A 23,930-nucleotide genomic window follows, 5' to 3' on the forward strand; every position below is an offset into this window, starting at 1 on the left:
TGAATGCCGAAGTCCTGTTTCTGAGAATCGCTGCTGGCTCTACTTTATGAAAGACACTGAATATAAAACAGCATGGGACGGCTTGTTTTTTACTTCACAATGGAAATTTACGAGAACATAGCATACTTCAAGCACAATAATTTGGGTTAAAATAATTTAATTTGGGTCAAGAACTTGTTTTTACTGACGTCTTACAGCCTGTCACAACTGAATTGATAATCTTAAAAGGGTGCTAAATTCTCCCTAAATCCTTTGAGAGTGGAATAGTAGAAATAAAGACATTTATTTTCACTCTGTTTCAATTTGGTGTTTTGTAATGTTGTTTTCTTAAATATAGCTTTGCTCTCACAGCAGCAAGGGGAGGTAGGCTATTTATTATTTTATTTTTATATTACTTTGCCAGGCCATACATTTCTTTGAAGGGTGCACTGCATCTTCATTAAATATGCTGACATTAGCAATATTATTTTGGTTGTTATCATATTGTTATTTTATTGGGGTGGGGGCTATCAATAAATAATTCATGTACATACCAGTTTTGACCTTAATTGTCTGCATTTCCTTTAGTTGTGTTAGATCAAAGCGTGGTCACACTCAATAGGTGTCACTTTAGTCGTCATTTTGTGTTTGCTTTTGTGTTTTTGTATGACCTGGTTATGTTTGCATTAAAAACACAAATTCAAGACTTCACCACAATGCTGCGCAGCGTCACAGCGGTTATTCAGGTGCTCAGATTCATTATTCTATATGTTAATTGGCAAAAAAAGCTGTGAGGATAAATAGCCTTCTATTACTTATTACACAAGACTATATAATCGACTAATTAAATGACTGGTAACATCTGGACGACTTACCCATAGAGCAGTCAGGTCCCATCCAGTTTGGGTCACAGCTGCACAGCCCAGTGTCTGGAATGAAGGCACCATGACCGTGGCACTGGTCCGGACACTGGGCACGAGGCAACTCGCAGTGGAGTCCTCCCCATCCTGGCTTGCAGTGGCACTCGCCATTCACACAGATGCCATTGTTGGAACACGTCGGGTCCAGGCAATCCACTGCATAAAGCAAGAGAAATCCAATCCAAAACAAAGACCACCGCAAAGCACATGGCACATCACAGTTTACGCTTCAAAACAAAGAAATGTTATGAGTAGGTGTTGAAAGACAGAAATGACAGGAAGCATCTTTTCATCCTTTGTGTATGCCAAAAGATAAGGCAAGAAAAGACGAGCAGACATCACTAAGGCAATTAAAGCACACAATCATGAATAACAGCATCTTTTAATTGTGTGCTATGAAAGAGCAACATGTGCATGTGATGTTTACTGACAAACGGACTTGAAAAAAAAGACCAGTTACCAAAGGAAAAAAAAAAAAACAATTTGACAAATGACCTCCTCTCAAGTTAAAAGACCCCCCTCGACCCTGACCCTTCCTATGGCTTTCCCTTTTTGCTCTGTCTAGCTAACTCAGCCTCACCTTGTCCACTTTCCTCTCCTCAGCCACGATTGCTCACCCCCACTACCTTTTTGCTCGCCTGCTCCCACATCGCAATCTCCATTTGTGTTTGCCCGGCAGAAAATGCGACTCACAGCTATTGATTTTCATGTCAGCGGCACTCCAGGTAAATTGTTTTGAGGGACTCTGCTGGGATGAATATCAGATATGAAAGCAGAGGAGAAGAGATTGATTTAAGGTGAAGACCAGGTGCAAAACTGACCCCGTTTCGCAACCTATTCTCTTGACCTGTTTGGCCTTCCAATCTCCTAAACACTCGTTCTACTCCACTCTTAATCCTTCTCATTATTCCCACTGGGACACACTTCCTCATGCTCACTGAAAGCCTCCCATTCTTACTGACATGGATTTCACCGTATATTGCTGCTCTGACCCCTTAAACTTCGATGTCATTTTTTCAACTCTTGCTCGTCCATCTCGGTGACGACCGAGAGTGTGGCAGGCATGTACTTTGTAACGGAGATCAATAGATACCATTGAATCCCTTAATAAAAATGTGTGATGTGTTCGGCTGGGGTACCATCCGTCAACTTTGTGTATATATGGAGGGAAGGGATGCTCGCTCAGTGTGAGATCAAGCGATGATGATCTGTCACAGTGGCGAGAGCCAGAGTGTAGCAGTGAATGTACGATGTGTGTTGTTTGTCTGCAAACAACCATGTTTCTTATAAAATAATCACCGTATGTGCAGATATTATAGCTGGGAAAAGGAATGAAATATTGATGTGTCTTTATCCAGCCGATGCTCACAAGACTTTAGCAGAGTATCCCATGGGCAGAATGATGCACTCTATCATTTGAAATCAACTTTTAATTCAGTTAAGAAATTGTATTCCTCATATTTAATATATTTCATTCTGGGCAGCTGTCCAAGTTTTATGACGAATTACAAAGTGAATGCACATTTTTTTTATTCCCAAACGGGCTCACTTGGCTTCACTGAGAAGAAATTAAACAATATAGTCAACTAAGAACAGAATTATACAGTAAAACTACAGTGACAACAAATATCAATAGGCTTTAATGCAGGTATGCATTAGGAAACAAACTGATAAACTTCGCATATCCTACATGTATGTTAATGACGAGCAAATTTGCCTCGGTGCACACTTTATTATTGGCAACCATTCTCTGTGATTCTGCTCAGTTTTGGTGCTCAGGTCAAAGCCATGTCTAATACTAAATGACGATATTGCTCTTATTACATCTTGAAGCATCTTGACACGAAGAAAAAAACGGTGAAATGAGGGGAGAGGCTTTGGTTTGTGAGATCTACAATCTAGCCCCAAAAAAAAATGCTTAATTTAAGACTTGTTCAAAATCTACACAATGCACTTGTTTACGTTCTGTATAATTGTTATTTTTGTGGCTAAGAGGAGTATTCATAAAATACATAATGCACAGTTTTTTGTTTTGCCTAAAATAAAATGAAAACACATTTGTTGTTTCGTCGACCTCTTGAACCTCACACTGTAAAATGTTGCCCCATTACTAGAGATATGGTCATTCTGAAAAACGGACGCTGGGGGTGATCCACAGTGTTGCTTTGAAAAACTGGCATATAAAAAGTAAAATTGAGTATCTATTTCACAATAGCAAAAAGAAGGATTTCCAAAACCGGATCATCCAGATTACATTTTGCAACGGCTGGTCCAGTTTGAGGAGAATTCAGCTGCATCATGAGCCGGGTTGGACACCTTAAATGTTCTCAATACTGGACTACAGTGTATAGCAGCTCATGTATTTTGTTTTTCAACTTTTTTTTTCTTTCCTCTTCCTTTCATAACTTTGCTGCTGTGAAATGTATATTTCTCCACTGTGAGACTAATACAGGCTAATCTAATCTAATCTAATCTAATCTAATCTAATCTAATCTAATCTAATCTAATCTAATCTAATCTAATGAGTTTAAATGTGTGCCATCATCCTCTAAAGTCTAAATCTAATTTCTAAAGATTCTGGCCAGATTGGCCAAATTTTCATTCAGCCACCTTTGAAATATTTCATCCTGAATTCCCCCATGGCGAGTGACTATACTTCAACCTTCCTAAGTATTTCACAATTGTTGAAATGGACCTCCTCTTACCTTCAGCACAGCTCTGGCCTTTGTAGCCGATGGAGCACACGCAGTTACCATTCGTGCAGCTGCCGTGGCCGCTGCAAAGAGGGTCAAGGCATTGCGTGACCGGGACATCACACTCAGGTCCTTTCCATCCACTGTAACATGCACAGGAGCCTTTGTCGTACTGGCCGTTTCCACTGCACAGCACCGGGCATGCCGCTGCCAGAAAACAAGGAGCAGGGGGGAAATATAGTAAAATCTGATCAGTTTTGCAAGGACTAAAATATACATCCCAATTCAAAGTTGGGAACTATGAGAAAAAAAGTCAAACATATGGATTTATAGCACATATCATACACAATGTAAATCAATACAGTTCACATACTGTAATTAAAAGTAAAACAGAGTTAAGGGTGATCTGAACGAAAAGAAAAAAAACAAGAAAAATTGGCCACTGAAATAAGGGTGTTGACAAGATTTACAAACACTACATTTTTTACATTTACATTTTTAAAACAGCGAGAAACTGGTTCACTCATCCGGCGCACAGTGTAGTTTTTTTTTTTTTTGGTCTCCTCGTGCCTGCTTGGGGTTTCCCTGGGTACTTTGCTTTCTTCCCACTTTCCCACAACATGCTCAGTAGATTAATTCTCTAAATCTTGATTGTGAGCACCCATGGGGGTTTGGCTACGGGTGGTTGCCTTGCAATTGCTGACCAGGTGAGGGTGTGCCCCTCCTACTGCCCGAATACTGCTGGGATATACTCCAACATGCACATGGCCCTGGCCCTAATAAGGATATGTGGCTCAGAAAATGGATCGATGGATACTTTTACAATATTGTGAAAACATCAAAGGTACGGGAAAAGAGCATATGACTGGATTTAACAACATTTATATGTTACTGGTTTGTTTTAAATATTTATTTATTCATATCATTCACTGTAATAATAAAGGACAGAAGCACATCCATGGACAGTATCATCCACACGTAGAAAGAAGGAAAAATGTTTTTTTACAGGACTTTAAGTTCACCCAATTTGAAAGACATTGGTAACACGTACTCTGTGCCATCTTCCCATTACAGTATCTAAACTAAATTGAGTGGTTAGGAGGTAGGAGTGTGCCGCTGACACAAAATGTAATTACAGGCAAAAGGGAACAAAACAATTCATCAAAACTGTCTATCTCAGGTGAGCACAGAGCAAGGGAGACAATGGTTCAATGAGCTGCCATTCATCATCAGTCATCTTGTCATGTCACTTAACTGTCCCAAACCTCATCTCTTTGATGATGTTTCCCTAATTAGACAACATCACAGTTGTGTGATGGAAGAAATGTCATGGTAAGTAGCCAATACCTTTGGAGCAGTCCATGCCATGGAATCCCGGGAAGCAATGACATACGCCAGAATTGCACTCTCCGTTCCCATGGCAATTGCGCGGGCACTCTTGAACAGAATCTGTGAGGAAGACCAAGTGTGACAGAGACATGGGGAGAGTAAGAAGGTGGTGAGAAAGCATCAAAGCAATAATGAAACCGTTGCCACTATTCACTTGTTCAGATTCTAGCGGAGCAAAGCTGCTTGAGATCTCACATTTGTACACATACAGTATCAAAATGAATTATACAGTAAAGTCTCGTTATATCGATATTCAAGGGAGTCCGAAAAATATCGATATAATCGGGACTATCGATATATCCGATCCTGCGCCGAACTGCATTAAACAAAAGCCGCCAAAAGAGGGCAGCCAAGCACCATATAAGAAACGGAGCTGGCCATTAGCTCCCTTTTTTTTGGGTCAGAGATGTTCCCCCAATGTTGCCTCAAATTGGCACATATATTTCTTTAATGATTGTAAACATGTATGCTTTAATCTCCAGAACTACAGTGTATTTGAAACATATTCATAACTGGATGTGTAACAAGAAAGCATATTATCCGAATCTGAAGCCATTGTTTGGATTCACAAGCAATGCAAGACGTCTTGGCGTGAAGTCATTTTTATTTGCATTTGAATAAAAAGTGACATCGGCTGTCCTTTAATACACAGTATGGAATGTTAATAATTTTCAAAATCATCGCGCTTCAGCAGACAAAACAAGAAACGATTGCATTCATATACAGTACAGTGGGCATGTACATAACACAACAGGGAAACTGCAACGCTTACATCTTACTGTATTATGTATACAATTTAAAAAAGTCATCAATCTTCTTCTGCTTCCCATTTTTACCTTTTAACACAAACACTTCAATCTCGTCTGCTACACACGAGCTAGCGTCTGAAAATGAAAATGGCTCTGCTACACGGGTGCTGGGCACGTAACCAAGTCACCTGACCAAGTCGACCAATGGCGCGACTGATGGCGTGACACGTAACCAAGACACGTGACCAAGTTGACCAATGGCGCGACCGATGGCGTGTCACGTGACAAAGTCACACGGCCAAGTCGACCAATAGCGCGACCGATGGCGGCTCATGTGACCAAGTCGACCAATGGCGCGACCGATGGCGGCTCACGTAACAAGACACGTGACCAAGTTGACCAATGGCGCGACGGATATATCGATATAAACAACAAAAATGGCCGGTGGGGGATGAAAAGGAGCACCGTAATAACCGGATTATCGTAATCACCGGGTATCGTACTAAACGGTACTAATTATACATAAAAAGACTAGAAATGTGCAAGGGAAATGAAAATAGTATCGTAATAAGCGGTACTATCGATATAACCGATATCGATATAACGAGACTTTACTGTATTTCTTTTTTTTTTCTTGAGACTTTTACCAATGCGGAAAGTGAATGCATTCATTTCAGCAAAGGGTTTTCTTCTATTTATCTTGATCACAGAATTGAATTCAACAAAATTACTTTGTCTCTCTCAATTACTTATTCAAAAGAAAACAATCTTAACATTTTGGTAACGCTTACCCCTCATAGAGGTCACAACGGCATTTTTATCATAACCAAATAATTGCGATGTAAGTTGCAGTGTTACATTTCGGTGTTCGCTTTGACTGTTGATGTCAGGAAATCCGCTGAGAAGAGACTTCAGCCGGGTTTGCAAATTCGGTCCCATTATGTTCTTGTCAGATCCCGCTCTTGCTACGCAAGTGAAATCCTGCCTTTCCTTCTTTTCTATCGGTGTCCTCATCTACTTTCTCCGAATCTCCAGCACTCGTCTGCCTCTTATCCTAATGCCACCTCTCTTCCACTCCACGCATACTTCCCACCACTTCACCCCATTGTGGCTTGCCCCTGACAATTATGGCTTCCAACCAGCTCCCCATTCTTGACACACTCCATTGTGCCCTTGCCACCTCTGCCTCTGTTTCTCGACAGTGACCCTAGTTTAAAAGCACTGACTGAGACCGCAACACTGACGGTTTCTTTCTCTCTCTGCGTGACTTATTCTCTCATGTTCTTATCATGGTGCCCCAAACACAGTAAAAATTTATTGCAGTCCCTTCAGGTGCTCAAAACAATTCTTTAGGATGTCAAAGCAGCATTCCGTTTCTGTTGGGTTTTGATTAATCCAGGACTTTTATTGATGATGATTTAAAATTACTGAGTGGCTTAGCCTATTGCGTCTTGGACAACAACAATACATACAAATTGCACACTTGTCAGGGAAAAAAAATAAAATGAGCCTTTACAAATGCTCAGTTTTGATTGACACTATAAGCGGGTTATTAAATCAATCATTATAGTTCCTCTTACCTCATTACAGAAGTAGCACATGGAGGGACTACAAAAAAGGTAATTAGTTGAGTAGCTCACCAACCCCGTTATGAAACACTGGTCGAGTGCCTAGGCGAGACATCAACCTTATTATTTTGTTTTGTTATGACATTGACTCACCCATTATATTTGTACTGAAGGAAACTGTCTCTCTCTCACGACCATCATTGTAAAAGGCCAGATGCCAGGCTCCAGTATCAAGGTACTGGACAAACACTGCCTCATTAAGAACCACGGTCTGGATGCTCCTCCTCTCTCTTGGAGATTCCACCACACTCCATTTTTCCTTCCCATCCAAGCGCTCCATATAATCATACTGCAGGAAAATGACAGGGAGAAATTTAGATGAAAGGTGAGGAATAAGAATCGTATGAAATCTGGAATTCGGTCGTGACGTTGCTTTTTTGCTGTTTGCTGTGTTGCTTTTTTTGTGTGAACATGATATTTCACTGGATGGGTCAGGAAAATACAATAAATGTGAAATAGTGGCCTGAATCTAAGGAAAGGCTGCAGAAAGAAAAAAAAGAGAGAATCCCAGGGACTATTGAGCTTACTTGCCACAAATGACGGTTTCAAAAAAACTACCCTGTCAAGAAAAGGAATGGGTTATCTACAAATCGACATGGCTCTGAGCTGAACATTTTGTAATTAATCAAAGGATCACATTGATGCAAGATTTAATTCAATGTAACACGTGGATTCAGTGAGTTTTTTTTCAAGTAACAAATTGCCAAGTATCCCACGTCAGGAGAAATGATACTCATGGACTAAATTACAGTATAGTATAAAATGCTGTTTGTGTGATTAGAACGTAGAGACGTGTCAGAGGAAGTTATATCTTCCTTTGCTTTTGCGGTTACTTACCTGTGCATGTGAAGGGGCCAAGCCCTTTCGAATATATACTCCGAACAGGGCATCCTTGCCCAAGGAAATGTTGAACTTGAGGAACTGCGCTTGACTGAGGTATAACAAGGATCTCCAGAATACACCTGGCGGGACTTCTTGCGTCACTCTCCTCCCGACATCAATGTTGCCAGTGTCTATACTGCTATTCCGTCCCGTCCACGGACCTGGAGTGAGGGGGAAAGAAACTGCATAATCAAAATAAACTCATGTATGTTGGGACATTTGAAAAGTGGAGAGTGAGAACTTTAAGATTTCTGCCCCTTGGGGACACATAATTCGATTGGGACCTTGTTTTGACTCTTTTATCAAGTTGCCTTCTGCCTCTGCATGCCTAAATACACTAAATTCAGCCCTGATAAAACCAGTTAAGACTTCAGTCACACAAAGTAAAACTCAAACCCGGTAATGGGTTGTGCAGCTTGACACTGTGGGCGTGGCTAAAAAGAGGAGACCATTCAATCCAGAAGTTCAGATGGAGCCGAACAGAACTTTTAGTTATTAAAGTGATATAAATGTAGTCCGCTATGAAATAGAGGTGCAGTTCGATACTGTTGTATATCTAAAAAATATATATTATTGGTCTTAAAGACTGAGGATAAAGCAGATACGCACACAAAATTGCAGGACGAAAATCACAGCAGCCTGCAATCAGGACGGCCATCTAACACTGGCGGCTTTGGAGCACGGAGAGGAAGTTATACCCGTAAGAAGAACGTGTGTGTGCAGAATAGTGAAGCAATCAAAGTAACACGGCAAATAACATCTGGGGAAACACAGCCCTCTCAGTCATACTGCTGATCTTAGGCACAAAGTAGCTTCCACAAGTCGGCCATGCTGTGTAAGTATGCAGAGTAAGTGAAAAAGGCACGAAGTGTGCCGACTTAGAAAACCGGTCCACTATCGTGAGAATGACCGTCTTACCACGGGATGGGGGGAGGCCGGTGATGAAATCCACTGATATGTGGGACCAAGGGCGCGGGGGGACAGGTAGGGGGCGGAGCAGTCCTGCCGGAGGCTGATGGGAGACCTTGCCACAGGCGCACTCCGGGCAGGCCTTAACAAAGTCCGCCACGTCGTCGCGGAGCCGCGGCCATGAGCGAAGAGTCAATGTAGTCCCGGAGAGCCTGTTGTTCGGGTTGGGAAACGTTGTACAGACGAGAACTGGGAAACGGAGCGTTGGGCTGAATGTCAATGGCGCAATCATAGGGACGGTGCGGTGGTAACGACAGGGCGCGGTCCTTGCTGAACGCCTGTCGTAAGTCGTGGTAACAGGGCGGCACCCCCTCTAGGCTAATCTCCTCCCTAGGGTAGCTGTGAGATGGTGCCGGCCCACCCGCGGCCGACCGGAGGCAGTGAGCGTAGCAGAGGGGGCTCCACCCCTGAATGGTAGGTCCGTCCCACGAAATGGCCGGATTGTGGGTCCCCAGCCAAGGTAACCCGAGCACGATGGGAACCGAGCGTGAACGCATCACGAAAAAACCGCCGGTTTTCCACGTGATTGCCCGAGAGTACGAGTCGAAGCGGCACGGTTTCTTGCGTAACCTCGGCGAGTAACCGACCGTCGAGATCGAGTATGCTCCGACTCGCCCCCAGCTGAACAACCCGACACCCCAACGCCGACACGACGCGCGGGTCTATAAAACAGCCGTCGGCCCCCGAGTCCACTAAGGCCCGAACGGACATTGTCCTGGTGGGACCGTGTATAACGGCATCCAGCTCCAGTCTCCGCGACGTGAACCCCCCCGCGGACCTTAAGGGAACCCGTTGCTTGTGTGGACGGGGTAACTTACAGTCACTGGGGGTCTTTCCGGGAAGCCCCCAACTGGGACAGTCCGGGGCTAGATGACCCAACTTGCCGCAGAGCTGGCATGCCGGGCCGGTGTTGCGTCGCTCCGGCGCCCGCTCAACGGCCCTTTCGACCCCCATCTCCATCGGCTCCACGGCCGCGTGCCCCCCACGCGGAAAGGTCCGGGCACCCCCTCGGGTCCCTGCTGGCGGCTCGAGTTTTGCCTGGGCAGCCCGCTCCCGGGCCCTGTCTCGCATCCGGTTGTCCAGCTGCAGCGTGAGGGAGATCAGCTCGCGAAGGCTGGAGCACTCGTCGCGGGTAGCCAGCTCGTCTTTCAACGCCGCGCTGAGCCCGCGCCGAAACATCCCTCGCAGCGCACGGTCGTCGTACCCGCTGGCGGCAGCCAGGACGCGGAAGGCGACGGAATACTCCGCCGCCGATCGGCTACCCTGCTGGCAGATCCACAGCTGGGACTCCGCTGCCTGCCCACTCACCGGGAGATGGAAAACCTGCCGTAACTCGGCGACGAAGTCCGGGAAGGAGGCTCGGAGCTCCGGCCGAGATTCCCAGACGGCCAACGCCCAAGCGGCTGCGGGTCCGGCAAGCAGGCTGGTGACGTAAGCCACTTTGGCCGCGTCCGTGGTGTATACGGAGGGTTGCTGGTCGAAAACTATGGAGCACTGCAGCAGGAATTGCGCGCAGCGCCCGGGCTCCCCTCCGTAACGGGTGGGATGTGGGATGTTGGGTTCGCGGCTCAAAGTCTGGGGAGGGACGGCCCCCGCGACGAAGGCGCCGCTGGCCTCAAGTCTATCTACCCGTTGGGCTAACCGGGTGATGTCGCGGCGGATCTCCGCGATGGCGGGCACCACTTGGCCGAGCTGCTCCGCCTGCTGAGCGAGGACGGAGAAGATTCGGTTACTGTCCGCAGGATCCATGTTGGTCGGAAGATTCTGTCACGTTCCGGCGGCGACAGTGGCAGCTGGCGAACAGGAACGTGTGGTATAGGCGGTGGATCGTAGAGCAGGACAGAGGCGTGGGTACCGGCAAAGGATTTATTAACATAAAGCGCGGGTCCGAAAATACGCGGACCCGGTAACAACTCGTGAAACAAACTCAAAATGACAACTGACAATGTTAGTGGGTGAGTGGCGGCAATCCACCCAACCACACTAACCAAGAAAATAAAGTGGCACACGAGGGTGCAAAACAACCTACGACGCGGTGCAAACAACAAACGCGTTCGTGGCTAAAATCATTCCTCGGGCGAAGCAAATAACGTACTGGTAACAAGTTCCACGTACTAGCTTGGCGTAAGGCGAAGTATCTTCCGACGCTGGGTGGATGCCAGCGTCGGGTTTAAATGTCCACAGTTAATGAGGAGGGAATTGACAGCAGCTGGCGAGCGGCGGGAACGGAGGCCCCGCCCCGCTGTCAACTGGCTCATGACAGGATGAAAAGGAGCACCGTAATAACCGGATTATCGTAATCACCGGGTATCGTACTAAACGGTACTAATTATACATAAAAAGACTAGAAATGTGCAAGGGAAATGAAAATAGTATCGTAATAAGCGGTACTATCGATATAACCGATATCGATATAACGAGACTTTACTGTATTTCTTTTTTTTTTCTTGAGACTTTTACCAATGCGGAAAGTGAATGCATTCATTTCAGCAAAGGGTTTTCTTCTATTTATCTTGATCACAGAATTGAATTCAACAAAATTACTTTGTCTCTCTCAATTACTTATTCAAAAGAAAACAATCTTAACATTTTGGTAACGCTTACCCCTCATAGAGGTCACAACGGCATTTTTATCATAACCAAATAATTGCGATGTAAGTTGCAGTGTTACATTTCGGTGTTCGCTTTGACTGTTGATGTCAGGAAATCCGCTGAGAAGAGACTTCAGCCGGGTTTGCAAATTCGGTCCCATTATGTTCTTGTCAGATCCCGCTCTTGCTACGCAAGTGAAATCCTGCCTTTCCTTCTTTTCTATCGGTGTCCTCATCTACTTTCTCCGAATCTCCAGCACTCGTCTGCCTCTTATCCTAATGCCACCTCTCTTCCACTCCACGCATACTTCCCACCACTTCACCCCATTGTGGCTTGCCCCTGACAATTATGGCTTCCAACCAGCTCCCCATTCTTGACACACTCCATTGTGCCCTTGCCACCTCTGCCTCTGTTTCTCGACAGTGACCCTAGTTTAAAAGCACTGACTGAGACCGCAACACTGACGGTTTCTTTCTCTCTCTGCGTGACTTATTCTCTCATGTTCTTATCATGGTGCCCCAAACACAGTAAAAATTTATTGCAGTCCCTTCAGGTGCTCAAAACAATTCTTTAGGATGTCAAAGCAGCATTCCGTTTCTGTTGGGTTTTGATTAATCCAGGACTTTTATTGATGATGATTTAAAATTACTGAGTGGCTTAGCCTATTGCGTCTTGGACAACAACAATACATACAAATTGCACACTTGTCAGGGAAAAAAAATAAAATGAGCCTTTACAAATGCTCAGTTTTGATTGACACTATAAGCGGGTTATTAAATCAATCATTATAGTTCCTCTTACCTCATTACAGAAGTAGCACATGGAGGGACTACAAAAAAGGTAATTAGTTGAGTAGCTCACCAACCCCGTTATGAAACACTGGTCGAGTGCCTAGGCGAGACATCAACCTTATTATTTTGTTTTGTTATGACATTGACTCACCCATTATATTTGTACTGAAGGAAACTGTCTCTCTCTCACGACCATCATTGTAAAAGGCCAGATGCCAGGCTCCAGTATCAAGGTACTGGACAAACACTGCCTCATTAAGAACCACGGTCTGGATGCTCCTCCTCTCTCTTGGAGATTCCACCACACTCCATTTTTCCTTCCCATCCAAGCGCTCCATATAATCATACTGCAGGAAAATGACAGGGAGAAATTTAGATGAAAGGTGAGGAATAAGAATCGTATGAAATCTGGAATTCGGTCGTGACGTTGCTTTTTTGCTGTTTGCTGTGTTGCTTTTTTTGTGTGAACATGATATTTCACTGGATGGGTCAGGAAAATACAATAAATGTGAAATAGTGGCCTGAATCTAAGGAAAGGCTGCAGAAAGAAAAAAAAGAGAGAATCCCAGGGACTATTGAGCTTACTTGCCACAAATGACGGTTTCAAAAAAACTACCCTGTCAAGAAAAGGAATGGGTTATCTACAAATCGACATGGCTCTGAGCTGAACATTTTGTAATTAATCAAAGGATCACATTGATGCAAGATTTAATTCAATGTAACACGTGGATTCAGTGAGTTTTTTTTCAAGTAACAAATTGCCAAGTATCCCACGTCAGGAGAAATGATACTCATGGACTAAATTACAGTATAGTATAAAATGCTGTTTGTGTGATTAGAACGTAGAGACGTGTCAGAGGAAGTTATATCTTCCTTTGCTTTTGCGGTTACTTACCTGTGCATGTGAAGGGGCCAAGCCCTTTCGAATATATACTCCGAACAGGGCATCCTTGCCCAAGGAAATGTTGAACTTGAGGAACTGCGCTTGACTGAGGTATAACAAGGATCTCCAGAATACACCTGGCGGGACTTCTTGCGTCACTCTCCTCCCGACATCAATGTTGCCAGTGTCTATACTGCTATTCCGTCCCGTCCACGGACCTGGAGTGAGGGGGAAAGAAACTGCATAATCAAAATAAACTCATGTATGTTGGGACATTTGAAAAGTGGAGAGTGAGAACTTTAAGATTTCTGCCCCTTGGGGACACATAATTCGATTGGGACCTTGTTTTGACTCTTTTATCAAGTTGCCTTCTGCCTCTGCATGCCTAAATACACTAAATTCAGCCCTGATAAAACCAGTTAAGACTTCAGTCACACAAAGTAAAACTCAAACCCGGTAATGGGTTGTGCAGCTTGACACTGTGGGCGTGGCTAAAAAGACGAGACCATTCAATCCAGAAGTTCAGATGGAGCCGAACAGAACTTTTAGTTATTAAAGTGATATAAATGTAGTCCGCTATGAAATAGAGGTGCAGTTCGATACTGTTGTATATCTAAAAAATATATATTATTGGTCTTAAAGACTGAGGATAAAGCAGATACGCACACAAAATTGCAGGACGAAAATCACAGCAGCCTGCAATCAGGACGGCCATCTAACACTGGCGGCTTTGGAGCACGGAGAGGAAGTTATACCCGTAAGAAGAACGTGTGTGTGCAGAATAGTGAAGCAATCAAAGTAACACGGCAAATAACATCTGGGGAAACACAGCCCTCTCAGTCATACTGCTGATCTTAGGCACAAAGTAGCTTCCACAAGTCGGCCATGCTGTGTAAGTATGCAGAGTAAGTGAAAAAAGAAAAATGCGTGGAGGTTGGTCCTTAAAAGAATGCAGTTGGGGGTGCGGGTGAATATACTGATATTTTATTTGGCTGGTAAACGGAAGATTGCTCTCCATAATTTAGCAGAGTGGTTAAAAAGCTCTTAGTGATGGTATAGCTCACATGGTACTGTAATTTATGGACATCTTTGAGTTGGTATGAGCCCATTTGGGTGCAAAACACTATTAGCAACAGACAATATTATTTAAAAGCTTTGAAGGCAGGGGCAGTGGACTGTAAATTGCGCTATTCTTTTTTTTTCTTCGGCAAACTAAAAAGACAACAACACATTCAGTTGAAGGTCCATCATTATATCCCCCAAAGGGAACTGCACAAGTGCACGCTTTGGTTACTGTACTAAAGTGGATTTCTCAGTTATTGTATATTTCTTTCTGCTCGTTACTTTTTCGACATATGCGGATGACAATATTCTGTTAAAAGTAAAGAGGCTACAATGATGATTTGTGGGATTACAATGTCTAGTGCTAGGCTAAAAACCACCAGCTTCTGGCATTGAGGAAAATATCAATTTTATCTGAAAAAAATACAATCAAGTGAATTTTCTTCAGTTGTCATCAATTCAGCATTTTTGTTGTGTCTTGTGGTTTTCATCTATTACATGGACCAAATTATTGAGTTATTTTATTCTTCTAATATCAACAATTTGTAACTCAATAAAAGGGGGAGCTTGCATTTTTTTATGTTGAATAATATGTTGTATGTTTAATTGACAGTAAAATTTAAACATGAAGCCATGGAGTCTACATATCTGGTTTGTCTTGTCCTTCCCTGTTAAGTGTTTTTGCTTACAATGTGTCCGTCCGTCTACTCTATGCAGTCAGTGGAGAGGCAGTTTCAGAGGGCGTGTGTGTACTGCAGTTCATACCTCTGCCTCCAGAAGGCAGCGTGGCCACATCACTGTTCACAGGCACAGTGGCCCCCAGTCCGTTGTTTAACACCGGGTCGTCGGACGGCTTCAGTTGCCACGTCAAACCCAGTAGGTTGATTGCTGCACACAAACGGGTAGAGACAGAAAGGAGGAGAGTGGCGGTGTGTTTGAGGGCGTATGTCATGAACAATACACTATAAAGTTTGGGATGCGAACAGACATGCTTGAAAGCTCATCACGCCAGAAAGATGCGTAGGGCCAACCCTCTAAGTATAGATTGTCATTTACACTGTGACAAGGGCAGCTCTTTTTATTCTGTGTCACAGCTATCAATTAAAAACATGAAGAAGCCATTAACTCTGCGTGAAACATTTCAAGTATAAACCTGACAAAGTGTGACAAAACTGGCAGCAAACCTCTATGAAAGTTGTCTTTTTTTCAATTTTTTTTTTTACATTTTCTTCCTCTATACCTTAGCATCTCACAACCGTCTTTCAAGTTGACAGTGTCTCCTGCTTTTATTTGGGGGCCTTTACTCCATCTCTCGGAGAACAGATGACAGATTGCTCTCTGAAGAGATCACTCTGTGACTCCTTCTCTTGTCCTCTTCTTTGTCTTCCATGTTCTATTATTGTCTGCTGTGGGGAAGGGACTGTGTTTGTACCTCATGCTCTTAACTTTTTTTTTTCTCCCTTTCTGTGTCCTTATTCAAAACTTTAGTTGAGGGATGAACTCCCCCAGACTACCTCATCTCTATCTCATTTCCAAGAGGTTTCTTATAGTACATACCCTGAATACTAGCACCTTTATCTCCATGCCAATATATGTGTATCAGACAGTCATAAGAAGGGAATTTATGGATACCTTGAATTTGATGGAATATATGATGAACGATACACTTTTAGTAGGATGCCCGACTAAGGCAGGCTGATTGAGCTCTCGAAATTGTCCCTGCGTGTTAGTGTGAGTGTGGATGGTTGTTTGTCTGTGTGTGCCCTGCAATTGGCTGGCAACCGGTTCGTGTTGTATACTGCCTGACGACGCTTGGCATGGGCTTCAGCAAACTCCATGACCCTTGTGAGGATAAGCGGATCGGAACAATGCAACATTGTAAGGACAAAACAAATTGCAGGGATACATTTTACATTTCACAACCATAAGCCATAAGAACATAAAGTGCCGATCTCTTGCAGGCACCAGTGTTTCTTTTTGACAAAACTAAATGATGACCATTGACCAAATATGGTTTGATTCCTGGCCATTTTGACCATGTGCAAGACACACGGAATCCCCACCATTTGATGCTGCGTCATCAGAAGATGAAAGGCGTAACAGAATGCAGTAGTTTGAGTACCCAAGGTAGAATTTTCAATTCATGTCAAATCATCAATTAAAAGTTTAATCAATTCAAAGACTAATCAAACAATTGTCTTGGATTCTTGAATACATTTCTCCCATCAAACCACCCATATTTGAATGTGCTTCTGCTCACGAGTGTACAGGGCGAGTTGGATCCAATACCGGCTGTCTTCGGGCAGTCGTAGGATATACACTGAACTGGTAGCCAGTCAATCGCACAACACACAGACAAACAACTGTTTGGGCTCACAATCACACCTAGAGACAATTTTGACAGTTCCATTAACCGCGAAGAACATGCAAACTCCATACAAGAAGGTCGGAGCAAGGAATCTAACCATGAAACACTGCAATGTGAGGAATAAATGCTCATGACTTAACCGATATGCAGTCACAATGTCTACCTCTCTCTGCCTGGACATCCATCCCTCCCTCCCTCCCTCCCTCCCTCCCTCCCTCCATCCATCCATCCATCCATCCATCCATCCATCCATCCATCCATCCATCCATCCATCCATCCATCCATCCATCCATCCATCCATCCATCCATCCATCCATCCATCCATCCATCCATCCATCCACCCAAGCTGCCTTGTTATTGTCAATTAAACAAGCCAGATTCATCACATTGGTACATTCTAAGTCATATTTTACTGCCATTGTAAATTACTTTGTGGTGCGCCATGCATGAGAAGGAAAATGTGTTCCCTGGCTCCCCCAAAAATAGGAAAACACAGAACGATGAGGCACAATGCTTTGATTCACAATTCAATCGCATCTTAGGTAGAATACAGGTGTTATTTATGACTTGCAGCCTTGGGCACTCCCACGCTATGGGAATCTGCAACACCTGCATCAGAAACGCAAGAATCAATTTCGCTCTTGTCAAATTCTTTCTCCACTTGTCAAGGCATTGCACATACAAGGAGGAGTGTAAACGTTGCTGAAAAGGTGGATGTAGCTTCAGGATTCGCTGCCAGGGCACACTCATTCTCACTCCAGATGTCTCATCACTACTTGTCTCTTTTTTGTGTCTTCTTTATTATTCATTCTTCCCTCTCTCCCTTGGTCCCAGGCGATGAAAGGTGCTGACACTTGGGCTATATGCCTGGCCTCCACCACCGTCAGCTCTTTTTATTCTTCTGGGGGGAGCGAAGGAGGTGTGCATAAGAAGAAAAGCGCCTGGGCAAAGGATGGGGGAAGGACAGTGTCCTTTCTTGTCTCTCACAGCCACCTCTCGCCCTCTTCTCTCATCGTGCCGACCTTCATTTGTGTCCCTCTTTTCCATTTGAAGTCTTCGCCTTTCTTTCTTATCTTTTGCCTGTCCTCCCCAAAGATAAAAGTCTTGCATCTCCGAACGCATTCAGTGACAGACGCACACACAGATAGTATCAGAGGGTAGAAGTTGATGGAAAGATTACCCATTGTATCAGATGAATCGTAGTCTATTGTGACGGTGCTCTCAATCTAGGTCATGCCCACCGCCGTGCCCTTTGCTGAGCTGTGTGTGTTGTTTCCTGAATGACATTAGTTCTCAGGTGAAATGCAAAAGTTTCCCATAGGTAGCACTCTTTCTGTTTGGTGATGGGGATCCAAAGCAACAGGTGTCTTTGCAATAGCGCAGTAGACAGAGGGCAAGCAGTAATCACTCTTTTTTTTTTGAAATTGCTTCTTTGTCAAGGAATGATTACATAAAACCGCCCTATCTATCTTTGTTGCCATAAATGTAACCAATTTGAAATGGCTATAATTTCAGTTTTTAAATTTGTACTACAGTTAGCTGAGATGCAACAAACCATGAACACACAATTTAATTAAATTCAAGTGACATAGACAAGGAGAAGTCTCGTCAGATTCAAGTTGTGATCCTTTTAACTCGAGTTTCCCGTTTTTCATGTTCGATTTGTCACACGTGGATGTACACACACACACACACACACACACACACACACACACACACACACACACACACACACACACACACACACACACACACACACACACACACACTCACACACACACACACGCACGCACGCACGCACACACATGCACACAGACACACACACATACACGATCACAGAGAAACAGGTTTAACAAGCAAACGAGTTAGATTAAAAATAGATCAGTTGCTTCATGTGGTTTTTATGTAATCTCAATGCATAATTCAGAAAGGCAAAGTGCTTGCCGGTATCATCTGCAAAAGACAGCATCGGAAGCAACGGCACACGTGATGCTGTGATAAAAAAAGAAAAAGTGAGGACCAGCGGACAGAGGAAGGAGGAGGGGTGATGAAAAAGGAGGAGGTGCCCGCTGAGCACAGAGAAGGCCAATGGTCAGGGGCCGAAGCAAGAAATCATGTCACGATTTCCAAAGCTCTGCAGTGAGAAGAGGAACAGAGAGAATATAGAAAGACAGGAATAACTGAGAGAATATTAATGCACAAACCCCCCGAGGATGAAAAAGAGCAAGAAAACAGGCAGAGGATGGTGTTGCGGCAAAAAGAGCAGATGAATGATGGCCATGCAGACAAAAAGAGGGAAAGGATGATGTGGAAAGGGAAAGATTTAAGTGACAAATGGCTCCATATCAATTGACTGGTTGGGGAAGAAAATGATCATGATTCATGGTCTCACAGTAAGTGGTTCCCAACATTGGCGATCAGACAGAAATACCAACTGACTTGTGTTTGGGAAGTATTTATATGTTCCGAGTAAAAGGATGTACATGGATTTCTGCTTTAGAGGACAATGCAGAGTGGAAGAGAAATAAATAAGGTGAATTTTTGGAAGACTATGCATCAAATGATTCCCTGAAGTTGGGAAATGGTGAGTCTGTTCTCTGAAAGGCCTCCTGAATTGTCATTTTTCTTTCTTGTTCTCTCTTATCTGGTTTCTTTTGACTTTTTGGCAACTGACAATTTAATACACCAGAACAACTACAGTTGGATAGGATGAATAATGAAAGAACTCCTGGGGCTCCAATAGGTTTTTTAAAATCAGCTGTAAATCACAAAATTACAGCATTGATTATAGTAAGAAGGGGATTGGAATAATGAGGTATTAATAAGTGGTGGGAATAAATAAGTTTCACTTGTTCTCACTTCATTTCAAACTGCACTGAAAAAATGATGGGTTGAATTTAGTCAATTTCATTCCATTAAGTGTCTTCACAAAATAAAATCATTTGTAGTTTAAAATATTGTATATGTATCGTCAACTTTAAATACAAGTCTTGGATCCAAACTTTATTCTGTGCAGCAACAATTTCAGTGCACTTTATTTTCTTTGTATTTTATTGGACATGAAAAAAATATTTTGCAAATATTTTGTTCCAATACTATTCCACAAAAAAAAAATCATGGGAGTAGAAATGCCTGCCTCCTTTGTACACACAAAGGCAGCCCAATATTTGCCCATCTCTCATGGCCTTCCCAATAATAACATAATAACTGTTTTAAATTGCCACTAAATGAACAACTCTGACCTCTATTAGGATGGTAATTGTAGCTGAGACCAGCCCTCTATTCTGTTAATTAGTTTAGGAAGCCTCTAGCTTGCTTTTCTACCGGACGCCCCAAGACTGTCCATCCGTCACACTCACTCTCACTCTCTCTCACACACACACACACACACACACACACACACACACACACACACACACACACACACACACACACACACACACACACACACACGCACGCACACACACACACTCACTCACTCACTCACTCACTCACACACTCACTCACACACTCACTCACTCACACACTCACTCACTCACTCACTCACTCACTCACTCACTCACTCACACACACACACACACACACACACACACACACACACACACACACACACACACACACACACACACACACACACACACACACACACACACACACACACACACACACACACACAGCACGCACACACACACACACACACACACACACACACACACACACACACACACACACACACACACACTCACTCTCTCACACACACACACACACACACACACACACACACACACACACACACACACACAAGCACGCACACACACACACACACACACACACACACACACACACACACACAAACACACACACGCACGCACACACACACACACACACACACACACACACACACACACACACACACACACACACTGTATGGATAATGAATAGATATATAAGTGCCCCGCAAAAGTATTCGGGGCCCTTGAATCTTGCTACCTTTCGCCACATTTCAGGCTTCAAACATAAAGATCTTCTTCTTTTCCTTTCGGCTTTTCCCTTCAGGGGTCGTCACAGTGAATCAATTCCCTCCATCTATCCCGGTTTTGTGTATCCTCTTCTCTCACACCAGCTACCTTCTGTCACGGTTTGCAAGGTGGTGATGGCGGGTGCGGATCCCAAAAAGCAGGCAGGAGTGAGTAGGAGGTTGTTTGACAAATTGTATTAAATTAAAGTCAGCAGGAACAAAATGTAAAACATCAAAATCATCTGAACGGAAAAAATACAAAGTAGCAAAAGAAGACCAAAAGTAAAAGTCCGCCCATGTTAAACAAACACGTACACGATGCATGCAGCAACCAAGCAGCAAACAAACAATGAATCGGCACCGGATGATCGTGCCAGGTGTCCTTTTAAGTGTCATTGATTATAACGACCAGCACCTGCGAGGCTGCCGGCAGGGCTGACGTCGCTACCCGCTGGTCGCCAATCTGATCGGGACGACCAGCACCTGTGCAGGTGCAGGCGGGGCCGACAGCGCCCCCCGTTGGTCGCCAACCAGATCATGACAGTACCCCCCCTTCAAGGGGCTGCTTCCAGAAGTCCCAACAGTCTCCCAAAAGGTCCACTCGCCAGGGAACGGTCGGTGGAGAGGGCAACCGCTGCCTCTCCAGCATACGACGGGCGGCGGCCTGATGGGAACGGGACTCGGCCGGGGGTGGACGAAGACGCGGCACGGATCGTCGTGGGCGTGAGTGCGATCCCTCTCGCACGTTCACGCGACGGCGCATGGCTCTGCGTGGACGTCGAACTGCCAGGCGCAGAATGGCACCCCGTACGGCCGTATGGGACCAGGTCTCGGCCCGACGCCGACGTGGGCGTGAACTGCCCGGCTCCGGGGGAACGAGACCAGTCCAGAGCCGCTCCGGGATCCAGCGGTGAGTGGGGTCTCGGACTGACGTTGACGCGGACGTTGCACGGCTCGTCGTGGATGAGACTCAATTCGTCATGGACCACGACAGCGTGGCTGGACGTGGGCGTGCAATGCCAGTCACCCAGTTTCACCCTGGACGGCCACCTGGAAGGAGGTCTCGGCCGGACGTTTACGTGGACGTTGCGCCTCGTCGAGTGACGCGATTCAAACTCGACGAGGCTTGCGCTAACGTGGACGTAGCATTGCCAGGCACAGGGTGGAAATGAGACGGGTCCGATGTACCTGCGGGATCCGATGGTAGGCCGATTCATTCTGTCACGTTTTGCGAGGTGGTGATGGCGGGTGCGGATCCCAAAAAGCAGGCAGGAGGGAGCAGGAGGTTGTTTGACAAATTGTATTAAAATAAGGGTCAGCACTAACAAAATGTAAAACATCAAAATGATCTAAATGGAAAAAATACAAAGTAGCAAAAGAAAACCAAGTGTAAAAGCCCGCCAAGGTTAAACAAACACGTACACGATGCATGCTGCAACCAAGCAGCAAACAAACAATGAATCGGCACCGGATGATCGTGCCAGGTGTCCTTTTAAGTGTCATTGATTATAACGACCAGCACCTGCGAGGCTGCCGGCAGGGCTGACGTCGCTACCCGCTGGTCGCCAATCTGATCGGGACGACCAGCACCTGTGCAGGTGCAGGCGGGGCCGACAGCGCCCCCCATTGGTCGCCAACCAGATCATGACACCTTCATGTCCTCTTTGACCACATCCATAAACCTCCTCTTCGGTCTTCCTCTCGGTCTCCTGCCTGGCAGTTCAAGGCTCAGCATCCTTCTACCGACATAGTCACTGTCTCTCCTCTGGACATGTCCAAAGCATCTCAGTCTGGCCTCTCTGACTTTCTCTCCAAAGCCTCTGAGTTGTCTCACTAATGTACTCATTCCTGATCCTATCCAACCTGGTCACGCCCAAAGAAAACCTCAACATCTTCAGCTCTGCTACCTCCAGCTCTGCTTCCTGTCTTTTCTTCAGTGGCACTGTCTCCAGTCCAAACATCATGGCTGGTCTTACCACTGTTTTATACACTTTTCCTTTCATCCTAGCTGAAACCCTCCTATCACACATTACACCTGACATTTTTCTCCAGCCGCTCCAGCCTGCCTGGACACGCTTCTTCACCTCTTTTCCACACTCTCCATTGCTCTGTACAGTTGACCCCAAGTACTTAAAATCCTCCACCTTCTTTATCTCTTCACCCTGTAGCATCACTCTTGCACTTGGATCTCTCTCATTCACACACATATATTCCGTCTTGCTGCGACTGATCTTGAAATGTATTTTTTTTGTCAAGAATAAACAGGTGGGACACAATCATGAAGTGGAACAACATTTATTGGATAATTTAACCTTTTTTAACAAATAAAAAACTGAAAAGTGGGGTGTGCAATATTATTCGTCCCCTTTACTCTCAGTGCAGCAAACTCAGTCCAGAAGTTCAGTGAGGATGTCTGAATGATGCACAGTTGTCCTTAACTGACTGATGATGATAAATAGAATCCACCTCTGCGTAATTAAGTCTTACGATGTTCAAAACGGATAGAAACATACCCCAAGCGACTTGCAGCTGTAATTGGAGCAAAAGGTGGCGCTCATCATCTCATCTCATTTTCCATACCGCTTATTCCTCATTAGGGTCGCAGGGGTTGCTGGAGCCTATCTCAGCTGTCTTCGGGCACGAGGCAGGGGACACCCCAAATTGGTTGCCAGCCAATCGCAGGGCACACAAAGACAATTTGGAGTGGTCAATCTGCATGCCATGCATGTTTTTGGAGTGTGGGAGGAAACCGGAGGACCCGGAGAAAACCCACGCGGGTCCGGGGAGAACATGCAAACTCCACACAGGGAGGCCGGACCGGGACGCGAACCGGCGACTGTGAAGCTGGTGTGCTAACTACTCGACGACCTATATATATACAGTAAAGTCTCGTTATATCGATATCGGATATATCGATAGTCCCGGTTATATCGATACTATTTCTATGCACGCACTGAGAAAATTACATGCAAACAGGGTCGGATATATCGATAGTCCCGGTTATATC

The 23,930-nt window shown here is 44.7% G+C and overlaps 1 protein-coding gene and 1 long non-coding RNA gene across 4 annotated transcripts in view; one reads left to right on the forward strand and one right to left on the reverse strand.

Annotated features, from left to right (window-relative positions):
• Window positions 1-23,930, reverse strand: part of LOC148901688 (teneurin-2-like) — a 234,314-nt gene that overhangs the window by 33,377 nt on the left and 177,007 nt on the right. The window contains exons 10-15 of the mRNA XM_088989625.1: window positions 15,303-15,425; window positions 13,488-13,693; window positions 12,744-12,939; window positions 4,940-5,041; window positions 3,605-3,799; window positions 855-1,055 (exon numbers count right to left, since the gene is read on the reverse strand). Of these exons, the coding sequence (XP_088845751.1) occupies window positions 855-1,055; window positions 3,605-3,799; window positions 4,940-5,041; window positions 12,744-12,939; window positions 13,488-13,693; window positions 15,303-15,425 (1,023 nt within the window). The remainder of the gene's footprint in view (window positions 1-854; window positions 1,056-3,604; window positions 3,800-4,939; window positions 5,042-12,743; window positions 12,940-13,487; window positions 13,694-15,302; window positions 15,426-23,930) is intronic.
• Window positions 18,936-23,930, forward strand: part of LOC148901689 (uncharacterized) — a 52,434-nt gene continuing 47,439 nt past the window's right edge. For 2 of the 3 annotated variants that reach the window (XR_016114160.1, XR_016114161.1), the window contains exon 1: window positions 18,936-19,489. This is a non-coding gene — a long non-coding RNA (uncharacterized LOC148901689). The remainder of the gene's footprint in view (window positions 19,490-23,930) is intronic. The other variant, XR_016114162.1, reaches the window with a different exon arrangement.

This window comes from Hippocampus bargibanti, linkage group LG02, assembly GCF_051943395.1.
Source record: "Hippocampus bargibanti isolate YZ-2025 linkage group LG02, ASM5194339v1, whole genome shotgun sequence".
Lineage (NCBI taxonomy): Eukaryota > Metazoa > Chordata > Actinopteri > Syngnathiformes > Syngnathidae > Hippocampus > Hippocampus bargibanti.